The 11,321-nt window shown below is 44.4% G+C and overlaps 1 protein-coding gene across 1 annotated transcript; it reads left to right on the top strand.

The window, feature by feature from the left end:
- The first annotated feature begins 785 nt into the window (after nucleotides 1-785).
- Nucleotides 786-8,276, top strand: C19H2orf78 (chromosome 19 C2orf78 homolog). Its single transcript, XM_069493871.1, has 3 exons — nucleotides 786-879; nucleotides 4,773-5,531; nucleotides 6,379-8,276. The coding sequence occupies exons 1-3, from the start codon at nucleotides 786-788 to the stop codon at nucleotides 8,274-8,276; spliced, it is 2,751 nt and encodes a 916-aa protein (XP_069349972.1).
- The last annotated feature ends 3,045 nt before the right edge of the window (nucleotides 8,277-11,321 follow it).

Here is an 11,321-nt window from a genome sequence, read left to right as displayed (position 1 = left end):
CAGAAACACCTAGAACCAAAGGGTGGAAAGGGAGAGCAGTAGAGAGATGCAAGTTCAACCTGGCCCAGCCCCGTCCACCCCAGGAAGTTAGGATTCAAGAAGAATATAAAGAGAAGAGCCTTGACATCATTTTCTACAACGTGCACTCAACGAACTTTACCCTACTCTTCAACCAAGTTACAAAACACTTTTTAATCCCTTCCTTTGGTCCTTAAAAGTTGCAGTAAGTTGCCTAATCAGATCCAGTGAAATGGTTTCAGAACACCAGTTGCTGTTCAACCTAGCTGTCCCTTTCCTTCCTACCCAAGAATATCAACTCACTGTATATATACTATCTAATTATAAATGTATAATATTATACATTACAATAGGAAACATATTATACTAAATATAAATGACTATTAGTTAATTATATGAATGAACACCTATGAGGAACATCGAGATGACCTCCCTAACATAAGAGCCTGGGGAAGGTGGGACTATCATGTCCGCCTTTCACCTTCCCAGAGCTCAGCCAGTCAGGTGCTGCTGCAGCTCTCCTACCACTCCCTCCACCCAATGCCTTCTTCTTATTGGGAAACCGACCCCCACACTGGCTAACTCATACCTTTAAACTGCCTGCTTTGTGACATCATTCTCCCACCAAACCTACTGGCACCTGGTAGAATCTTGGGGTTTCCATGGAGTTGTCTGTAAATAAATTTGGATCATCGCAACTGACCAATGACCGGTGACCAGTAACCAGTGACCAGTAATCGGTGACCAGTGATCCTTCTACTGGCCACATGCGCTCTTCAGCCACTCCTCAGACATCCTCAAGTATTGTCTCCTCATCCCTTCTATCCTCCATTGACGTTTCCTCTTCTCTGACCATGTCAGGTAAGGAAAGAAACCTTTTAAAGTTTTTCATTTCTTTTCCCCTAAATTTGGTAGTACAGTCCAAACAGCTTGGAATAACAGGGGAAAGTATTGAACTAGAAATCTGCAGATGTAATTTCAGTTTTGGCTTTGACACTTACTAGCTAGCCATGTGACTTTGGATAAATCATTTACTCTCTCACAAATTCTGTTTTTGCATCTGTTATATTAGGATAATAATAGATTGCTTGTTCCCTCTGGCCCCCTTCTACTATTGAGTCTTAAAGGGCTTGCATACAGAAAATGAAATCAGAGACTTTCTGAGAGGTACTTGTTTCATCACAGAGAAAAAAACTTCGGTGGTGTAGAAAAGTAGCAATACATACCAAGAGGTTTTATCTGTAATAGTCTCCTGTCACTAATATTTCCACCTCAGTAGTTTAAATTTAGTGCTGCTCAGAAAGTAATATTTACAAGTTTGGCATTTTCTATCTAAACTAGGTGAAAGGAGAAAATAGGGAAAGAATGGAGAGTATTGGGCTGTAAGGGGGCGGATATTCTAGGGAAAGGAAGTTCGGGACTGTTTTCATTAAGCACAGACCAACAGGAACTGACATGGAGAGAAAATACAAAAATGAGGGAGGAGAAAATGTAAGCATGAAAGCTATGCAGAGCACAGAGGAGTTCTCAAGAGGTAGTTTGGGATGAAATGTGTAGACAATCAAAGATTTTAAACTAAAGCAGAAAGAGCACAGAGTGAAATCTACTCAGAGTAGAACAAAATGAAGCTGGTTTTAGCAAATGCTCAGATTAATGGACTAGGAAGGAAACTAAGGCTAGAATAGAATGTCACTAGAAAAAAGCAGCTTATCAGAAAAGTCACATTCTGTTGTTTGGTTTTTTTCTATTGCCCGCTTTGAACACAGACGACACTTGACACTCGACACTTTTGAATATAAACATCTTAAAAATATATTTTGGATCTCCGATCCTCAGCCCCTGGGCGGCGGACCAAGGTACCGGTCCTGTGAGGGACCGGCCACAGCGTCCGCTCCCAACGACACACTCCCCCACCGTCGCCCCCAAAACACCCCCGCCCTGGGAAAAATGGTCTTCCATAAAAGGTAGGAAGGCGGCTCGCACAGCAGGAGGTGCGCAGCGGGAGAGCAACCGAGCTTCCCCTGTGTTCACAGCAGCCCCCTCCGTCGGGGGTGTCATCCCTGAGCCCGGCCTCCCTCCCGCCCCTCTGGGGAACAACTCTCTTCCCTGAGGAAAGCGGTCCCTGGTGCCAAAAAGCCTGGAGTCCGCTGTTTCTTGCTTCCTGTAAATAAGAAACTAATAAAAGGGGTTACCTAGAGAGCCAGAAGAAACAGTGTTTCAATCTCATTTTTTTTTTATTTATTCATTCATTCATTGATTATTGAGATACTGTCTTGCTCTGCTGCCTGGGCTAGAGTGACTGCCCTGGCGTCAGCCTAGCTCACAGCAACCTCAAACTCCTGGGCTGAAGCGATCCTCCTGCCTCAGCCTCCCCAGTAGCTGGGACTACAGGAGTGTGGCCTAATTTTTCTATTTTTAGTAGAGACGGGGGTCTACCTCTTGCTCAGGCTGGTCTTGAACTCCTGGCCTCAAGCGATCCTGCCGCCTGGGCCTCCCCCAGTGCTGAGATTACAGGCTTGAGCAACTGTGCCCGTCCTCATTCTGATTTTAAACTATATGGATGTTTCTCCCATTAAAAACAAAATTAAGTTTTTTAAAAAATGAAGTATCTTACCTTGCATCTGAAGCACAGATTCCTTTATGATAAGTAGGTTTCAAGTAAAAGTTGCTTTTCATCTTTATTTTTTCATCCTAAAACACAGTATATACTGATTAACAGTCATTAACTGTTCTTCAACCTAAGAATAAAAAGAAAAAGCCCTACATCTCTAATTCCACCTTTATCTAAAACAATTTTCTAGAGTCCTTTCGGTTTTCCTACATTAAAAATTTTTCTAAATTAGATTCTAGCAGTGATGGTTTTCTTAGGCTTTGGGAATGACATTTTCTTGGATATCAGAGATGTTTATAATCTAGGTTTTGAGATTAAATGAAAAAACCTTCAAGATACTTTTTAAATGTTCTTTTCTAATTGTTATGTGGCTATATTAATTTAAACATATTTTTCTGCTAGGATTACTGTCATTTGCTGGATAATATTCAGAGAAATATGATGACTACACTAATGAAACTCCTTTACACTTATAATGTTACTTGCTGCCTACAACCTTTTCTTTTTAAAAATTTTTTGGGGTATATTGTTATTTTTGCTTTTGTACTGGTTTGTATTGAGATATTTGTGTACATATATTATGCCTACATATATACATTACTCCATTTTGCTGCTTGTTACAGCATTTTTACCAATATAATTTCTCTGTCTCTATGTACTGCTAGAAATTCATTCAAAATTACCTTATATTGTGGACTGGTATTTTTTTGGTAAATAGTATTCATTCATGAAAATAGAGAAGATAATACTCACTTTCATAAAACCATGTATAACAGGACTTTATTTATTAGTAAGGGTACTATGCCTTGATGATTGCTACATACCCCAATTTACAATTCTTTTTAAAAGTTCTGTAATGTTATACATCTTTCATGATTTTTTCTGTCCTTCCAGAACTTATATTTCTATCCATAAAAATCTTATGCAATATATCATTTTTATTCATGTATAAATTATCACTGTTATTATGATCATAACCACTTTATAGATGAGAAGGCTGAAGCTGAGAGAGTTTAAGTAACTTTTTTCACTCAAAAAGCATGTCCTGGCCGGGCGCGGTGGCTCACGCCTGTAATCCTAGCACTCTGGGAGGCCGAGGCGGGTGGATCGCTCGAGGTCAGGAGTTCAAGACCAGCCTGAGCAAGAGTGAGACCCCGTCTCTACTAAAAATAGAAAGAAATTATATGGACAACTAAAATATATATATACAAAAAAATTAGCCGGGCATGGTGGCTCATGCCTGTAGTCCCAGCTACTCGGGAGGCTGAGGCAGTAGGATCGCTTAAGCCCAGGAGTTCGAGGTTGCTGTGAGCTAGGCTGACGCCACGGCACTCACTCTAGCCCGGGCAACAGAGTGAGACTCTGTCTCAAAAAAAAAAAAAGAAAAAAAAAAAGCATGTCCTGAGACACTAACTCTCAGGTAGTGGTTTTGACTGAGGATCAGAAGCCAGGCTTGAAAAGGGTAAAGAATGATGCCTTACATTTACCAACTGGTCTGGGCTGTATTTGAACTCTAGGAAATGGCATGTGATCTGCACAAACAAATGGTACCCTAAAGATTACAGTGGTAATAGCTGTATCATCATCTAATGGACACAAAATTGCCTTTATTAACAGTTGTACTTCTCCTGATTTCCAGTTTTTACTCAGATCAGAGAGTCCTGGCAAGGAAGTCAGTTTCTGTAGCCTGGTAATGCTACTAACATGCTGGGAGAACTTGAACAGGTCACTCTGACCTCTCAGAGCCTCAGTTTCCTCACCTGTGCAATGAAAATATGAGAACAGAAGTTCTCTAAGGACCTCCTAGTTCTAAACTGCTCTAACTCTAAGAAGTAGTTATGAGTCAATGCTAATGCAGGCTCAGGGTAAAGAAGGGAGAAGGTTTCTCCTAGCCTAGGGAACAATGTGTGAACCAGACCACTTGTGTCTTCTGCACATCTCTACCCAACTTGGACACAAAGGCAGTTCGTCAGAAGAATACCCAGCTGCTCCAGCACTTCACAGCCTTGGCTTTTGGTGTCTCAGTGAGTATTGGTATTAGAGGCTGCCTGATTGCAGCAACCTTAAGATGATGCTATTCCTCACATATAGTGAGAATTTGTCCATCTCATTAGTTTGTTCATCACCCTCTTGTTTCCTACAGAAAATTGCCAAAATTCATCTTTACTTGGAACTGCAAATTCTCTGCAGCTCTCTCTTCCTGTGGTAAGCAATGAGGCTTCCCTAACAGGAAATGTCTGCAACTTCTCCACAGTCTCTACTCCAGCCGTTAGCTCGTCATGGATACTGCCATCAACCGCTAGCAGCTCATTCCAGTCATTCATGGGCAGTGCCTACCTTTACCAACATTCTAGCACAACTGTGTTGTCTGAGGTTACTGGACAGAGCCCAATGTCCATGTCAACTGCCTCCTATCCAAGTGTTTTTGATTGGGATATGACAGGAAGCACTGAAAAGTCATCTTCACTTGGGGACCTCACTGTGACTATCATGGACCAGGACAGAACAGTTTCTTCCATGTCTATGACAGCCCATTATGATCAAGCTTCAGATGCCAGTACCATGGTCCCTCTGTACCCATCACTGTCTGCCAGCCTTGTTCAGGGAACATCATCTCAAATTTCAAATCAAGGACATAGCCTGTCACTTCCCTACCAGGAAGGAAGCAAGGTCTATTACTACAATCAGAGCACACTGGGACCACTACTGTCTGGAGAACTTAGCTCCTGCCTGCAATCCTATGGTTCTATGTCATACACAGGAAGTATGTCCTCTGCCTCTCAACCAGAAATGGTGATGGTACTAAAGGAGGTTCAACCTACAAATCTCCTACCAGTTACCTCCACCCCTAGGATCTACTACTCTGTGTCTGCTCAGCCTATCACAGAAACAAGTTGTCAAGGTAAGTACAAACACCAAAAAGGGACATCAATAAGAGAGGATCAAAACTGCAGCTCAGGAGTGAGTCCACAGATAGGTAGAATTTAAGTCCTGGCACTTCAACCACTACCTTTGCTTAGTGTTCCCCATTTTCAGACTCTACATAAGAACATCTACTATAGGTGGGAAGGTAGAACAGTATAGTGGCCATCTTGGATACCCCTAAAGAACCCCAGGAGTATGCTGGGGGCTACCACACTTCTTGCTGCCCTAGTGTGCTGCTCAGTTCCCTTGCACCATCATACTGGAATTAACTCCCTTCCCTGATATATCACTTTAGTCCCTTTGGAAGGCACTTCAGAACTCTTATTGTGGTACTGACATTTTAACGTTCCCTGGTTTGCACCAGGATTTAAGACCTTGTGTCCAGAGATCCTGTCCAAAGCAAGCAGGCTCACAAACTGTCCCTGGTTGTGTATTTCATGAGGAAGAGCTCCACTCACTCTCCTAATCCGTGGAGTGAAGTGTTTTTGCTCTCTCAGCAGAGTGAAAACAATGGAAAGGACCTTACATAAGAATGCTAGGATTTATAAAACATTTCATATGTTTAAAAATCACTTTACTTTTCATTTGACTTGTAACAACTCTATTAAACGTAAAGAAAACCAAGAAACAATGACATCAAATGATAACCACTAAGAACTAGGACAGTCACTGCCTGTGCCCTAATACAGGGTCTCGTCCATGGTACCCAGGAAGAGCTAGTAGAAATGCCTTGCCCTTTGTTCTAACATGCCTGACTCTGCCTTGGTGTGTAGGGACAGCATCTCACTTACCAGGGACTGACTGCTTCCTTGATTCTTTTGTAGTGATGGAAACTTCCCGGGCGATGGACACTTCCCTGGGATTGCAAACTCCAACCCAGACACTTGGTCTGCAACAAACGCCAGAATTCTCCAAGTCCTGCAGAAGCAAAAATATCCAGATAATTGAGAGTAACCCACCTTCTGACTTTGGGGACATTTCAATAATAGCTCCAGTCCAGAGTCCTTCTGATTTCTTGGCACTGCCTCCATCTTCCACCCAGGAACAAAAAGAGAATAAGAATTTGGATGAGACTAATACTGAGCTTTCAAAGGCTCTGGATGCCTATCAGATCCCAATAGAAAACCAAGATCCTCCATTACTCCCTTTAGAAATCCCTGATATCCACCAGCTTCTGGCCAGCATTGATCCTCTTGGCCAAGAGGAGCAGCCTGGTTCTAAAACTGTCAGTCTAGGAAACAACAGCCTGAGTACTGAACACCAAGAGACACTCGAAAGTGAGATTGAGTCTGGCAGTAGTTTTTCAGACATCTCTACACTGGTGAAGGATATTCACCTTCCCCAGCTCTTCAATTCCTTAAAAGATCTTCACCAATCCAAAGATCTCACAGAAATCAAAGCCAAAGATACCAGAGCCACCACGGTGAATCACGTACAGGAAAAGTCAAGTGTCACAAAGGCTCCCTCTGACCAAGTCAGGAAGAACAAGCGTAAAGCTTCTGAGCCTATCAGTGGTGCCCCCAAGGCCAAAATCCAGCCAAAGAATCCAGAGTGCCTGATAGGGGAAGAAGTGATTGTTCTCAGTGCTGTAGCCAATCATTCTAACAGCAAACCTCAGAAAGCTGCATCCAGCAGGAGCAGCAACACTAAGGGTCATGGGCAAGAAAAGACCAAAAGAACTAGAGAAAACAACCCCAAGAAAGCTGAAGAAAGTAAGCAGTCAGGGAACAAAGTCGAAGCAGAAGAGAAGCCAACCATTCTCAAGATGAAGCGGAAGAAAAATCAACTTGAGCTTAGCCCACAGAATTTTAAAAAGCCTCGAAGCTGCCTAGGCATGCACATGCTGGAGTCTGTGCAGGTTTTCCATGCACTGGGAAAGAAGAGTGATAAGAAAATTGGACTCTCTTCCTCCTGGAAGCTGGGAAATTCAAGCAACACCAAAGACTCCCAGCCATCCCCAACTTTCAAACCATGGCTGGATACTCCACGTGAGGGTAAAGGTTCTGAGAAAACTCCAGTCAAAGCCCAGAGAACAGATGGCAGTGCTGGAAAAGAGTATCCATCTCCATCACAGCATGAGCTGCCACCACCTGGGAAGGTCAAGTTGGTACCTTTGCCCTTTCCGACCCTGGACAAACCTCCAGCTCGACCTGGTCCTCGGCGGCCACATTCTCTGGCCTCACATAAGGGTGCTGCAGCTAATCCTGCACGGCCTGCTTCTACTAACTCAGCTCAACCTATTGCAGCCAATCCATCCCAACCAGCTCCTGCCAATGCATCTTCGACAGGTCCTGCTAGACCAGCTCGGCCAATTGCAACCAATGCAACCAGACCCACTTTGACCAACACTACCCGGCCTGGTGAACCTCAGTCTGCTGCTTCTAAGCCTGCACCTTACAAAACATCATCTTGCACTTCTCTCCAGCAAGAGCCTGTTTCCACTGCTGTGACCAAGCCCAAGTCACTGCCCATGCCTCAAAACCAATTTCTACTCCAAGACTTCAGCTGCCAACCAATCCCATGGAGGAAACCCAATATTTCTGGGCCAGTACTATCAAAGCCTATCACAAAAGAGCAGAGGCCAGAGCGTGAAGCCATGAAAAGGCAGGCTCAACAGGAGCGTGAGAATGCTGCCAAATACAGCTCTCTGGGGAAAGTGCAGTTTTTCATTGAGAGGGAAAAAGAGATGGAAATTTCACGCTACTATGGCTACGTAAAATAAGAGATGCTGAGCTTGTTGGTACCACTTTGAGAATCAGCTGGTTTTCCATATATAGATAGATACAATTTTCTCTATTAATTCTGATATATTTTTAAATCTTAATAAAATTGAATGAAGAAATGTAATAAAATTGTTTAATAGCAGAGTAATAAAGAAGCCTTTTGAGTTTTGATGTGCTGTTAAGTGTGGTTTTTCTTTGGTGGAGGTGGGGATCCAAGGCTGCATTAGAAAGAAGGAAGGGAAAGTTGGGTGGGAGAATAGGGGCTAAAAGGACTAAGAATTGAGGAAAGAGGAATGAACCTGTTCCAGGAGTTGGAAGGCCAAAAGGGGAGAGATTTTATGGATTTATAAAAAGTACCAGGGATGGGGAAAATGGCAGAATTGAGACACAGAGCCTAAGGTTCAGGCTAAAACAATGAAATTAGAATTAAGTTGACAATGGGAGAAGATAAGCCTGGATTGACCACAGAAATGTAAAAAAAAAAAAGACTTTTCATGAAATATGGCCTTGAATCTCATGACTTGCCAGATAAGTATTTTGGAAAATAAGATACAGGACACATTTCCAACAGATTTGGGTTACCTTATGCGTATATGATCTATAGCTGAGAAAGGTGAGTACAAAACACCGAGGACTCTACCAAGGGAGTGACAAGCAGTTATCCTTGGGGCTGCTGATAAACAGGGCCCTAGCCAAGTGAACTCCATTAGCATGAGGCCCAGCCAGAACAGGGCCTGGAATATGAACCACCATTTATTGACTGAATACCCGTGCAGAGGGGCAGCCACATGCACTACTTTTGTTAACCTTCACAAGGACACGCAAGGCCCCTACCGCTGTGCCACTTTACTAGGCTGCTTAAGCAATGGATTGGGTCACAATGCATGCGGAGCAAGGCCTCAATGCCAGGCCTATGGGGCTCCGAAGTCCTCAGCGATTTCCAGAGCCAATAGGTGACCAACCTGGCTTTCAGTCCACACCATCGGAACGAGATCAAACTTCTGGAGGGGCCTAAGTATTAAGTTGAGGGGCCCGCCATGTCTTCCTCCACCGATTCCAGCACGTGATGCCTTGTTGGATCTCCACCATCAACCGAAGCGCCCGCGAGAAACACCACCTTGTTGTGTCCACTCCCCCGAGATGACAAAGTTTGGTGCGCATGTGCCCTGGGTCACCTTCCAAAAGCCTCAGGGCGCAGGCGCCCAAGCGTCCAGAGGTGCTGGGGGGGGGGGCTGGAGGCCCAGCACCTGGGGGTGAAGGGAGGGAGGAAAAGAGGGAGGAAGGGAGGGGGAAGGGAGGGAGGGAAGCTGTGGGACAGTAGTGGGAGGTAACGGGAGGGCAGGAAGGGAATGGAACGGGGACGGGGGAGGTGGGACAGCGGATGGTGACTATGGGAAAGGCAGTAATTTACATTTTTAAGATATTTATGGAAATATAATTTCTTTTTTGAGATAGAATTCACATAACAAAATTCACAGTTTCAAAAGATACAATTCAGTAGTGGGATCGTGCCTGTTTATAGCCAGTGCAATCCTACCTGGGCAACATAGCAAGACCCTGTCTCTTATTTTAAAAAATAATGATAATGGAATAAAAATAAAAATATACAATTCAGTGGCATTTAGTACATTCACGGTGTTGTGCAACCATCACAACTATCTGATCCATAACATTTCCATGATCATCAAGAGAGACCCCTCTATCCATTTGTAGTCACTCCCCACACCCTCCTCCCTCTGGCCCCAGGCAAATCTGCAGATTTGCCCTTTCTAGACATGTTACATAAAGGGAATCAGACAATATGTTACCTTAGATATCTGGCTTCTTTCACTTAGCATGATGTTTTCCAGGTTCACCCATGTTGCAGTGTGTGTCAGTGCTTCGTTTCTTTTCATAACTACATAGCATTCTGTTGTATGAATATACCACATTTGTTTATCCATTCATCAGTTGCTGACCATTTGGGGTGTTTCCACTGGTAACATATTAATATATAATGCATAGTGATCGAGTCAGGACATTTAGGGTGTCCATCACACGAATACACTGCATTTTTGTTAAGTATAGTCACCCTACTCCGCCAGCACACATTGAATTTATTTCTTCTATCTTATTGTATGTTTGCACCCTGTAACCCACTTCCCTTCATGTGGTGGACAGGGGAGGGGCAATCCCCAGGCCCCTGGAGGAGAGCTTGGTGAGGGGCAGTAGCAGCCACACTCAGGCTTTGGCAGTGGAGAGGGTGAGGCCAGGCTTAGCGGCCAAAGCCTGGGCTGGTGGGTGGGGAAATGTGTCCCTCTCACACGTCAGTCCTGCTGGGGCTCACCCCTCAGCTATCTCCAGGTGCAGCAGCCTCCGCACAGCCCATGACCAAGTCCCAGTGGCACCTTGCACCCTGCTTGCACTCACTTCTTGGCCCAGGCAGCTGCAACCCACACCTCACTCACTTCTTATCCCCACCTGTGAGAGCACTTCCAGCCTGTGCCCCAATCCCAGCAGCAACTGCCTTAGCTTCCATAAACCTCAGTCCCGGTCCCACTGGGCCCCAGGTCAGTGTGTACTTCGCCAAAGTCTAGGTTTGAAAATGGAGCCTTGCTATGACTGTTTAGATCTCAGAAAGGGTGTGGGACCCAGCGTGAGCTCCCTCTCTGGAGCAATTCCACCCCACAGTCTCTTGGCTGCATCTTATGTTAGTTTCAGAGCTTGGGAAGGTCAAGTGGTTGTCCCCTAGCCAGGACTGCATGACTCCACAGTGGGGATATGGGCCACTGGAAGTCTCCCATTCACACTTTCCCTGCACTGGAGAGTCACTCCCAGCTCCCAGCTGGTCCTGGCCAAGGACCTACCTCTCTTCCTTTTCCTTCCCTCATACTGGTGTTTCCTGTTCCTTCTCTGTTAGATTTCAGTGTTCTCTCTTGGATAATGTATTTGAAGTGCAAGTGTCTATAGACCATTTCGGTTCTAAGTGGAGGAGGTGGCCATGAAATGCTTGTAGTCAGCCACCTTGAAGCCCCGTCTTGTGTTCTCTTTGGTCTTCATTTCTG

The sequence above is a fragment of the Eulemur rufifrons genome, chromosome 19 (genome assembly GCF_041146395.1).
Source record: "Eulemur rufifrons isolate Redbay chromosome 19, OSU_ERuf_1, whole genome shotgun sequence".
NCBI lineage: Eukaryota > Metazoa > Chordata > Mammalia > Primates > Lemuridae > Eulemur > Eulemur rufifrons.
The sequence above is the reverse complement of the archived record's forward strand: the minus strand, read 5'-3'. Positions and strand labels throughout refer to the sequence as shown.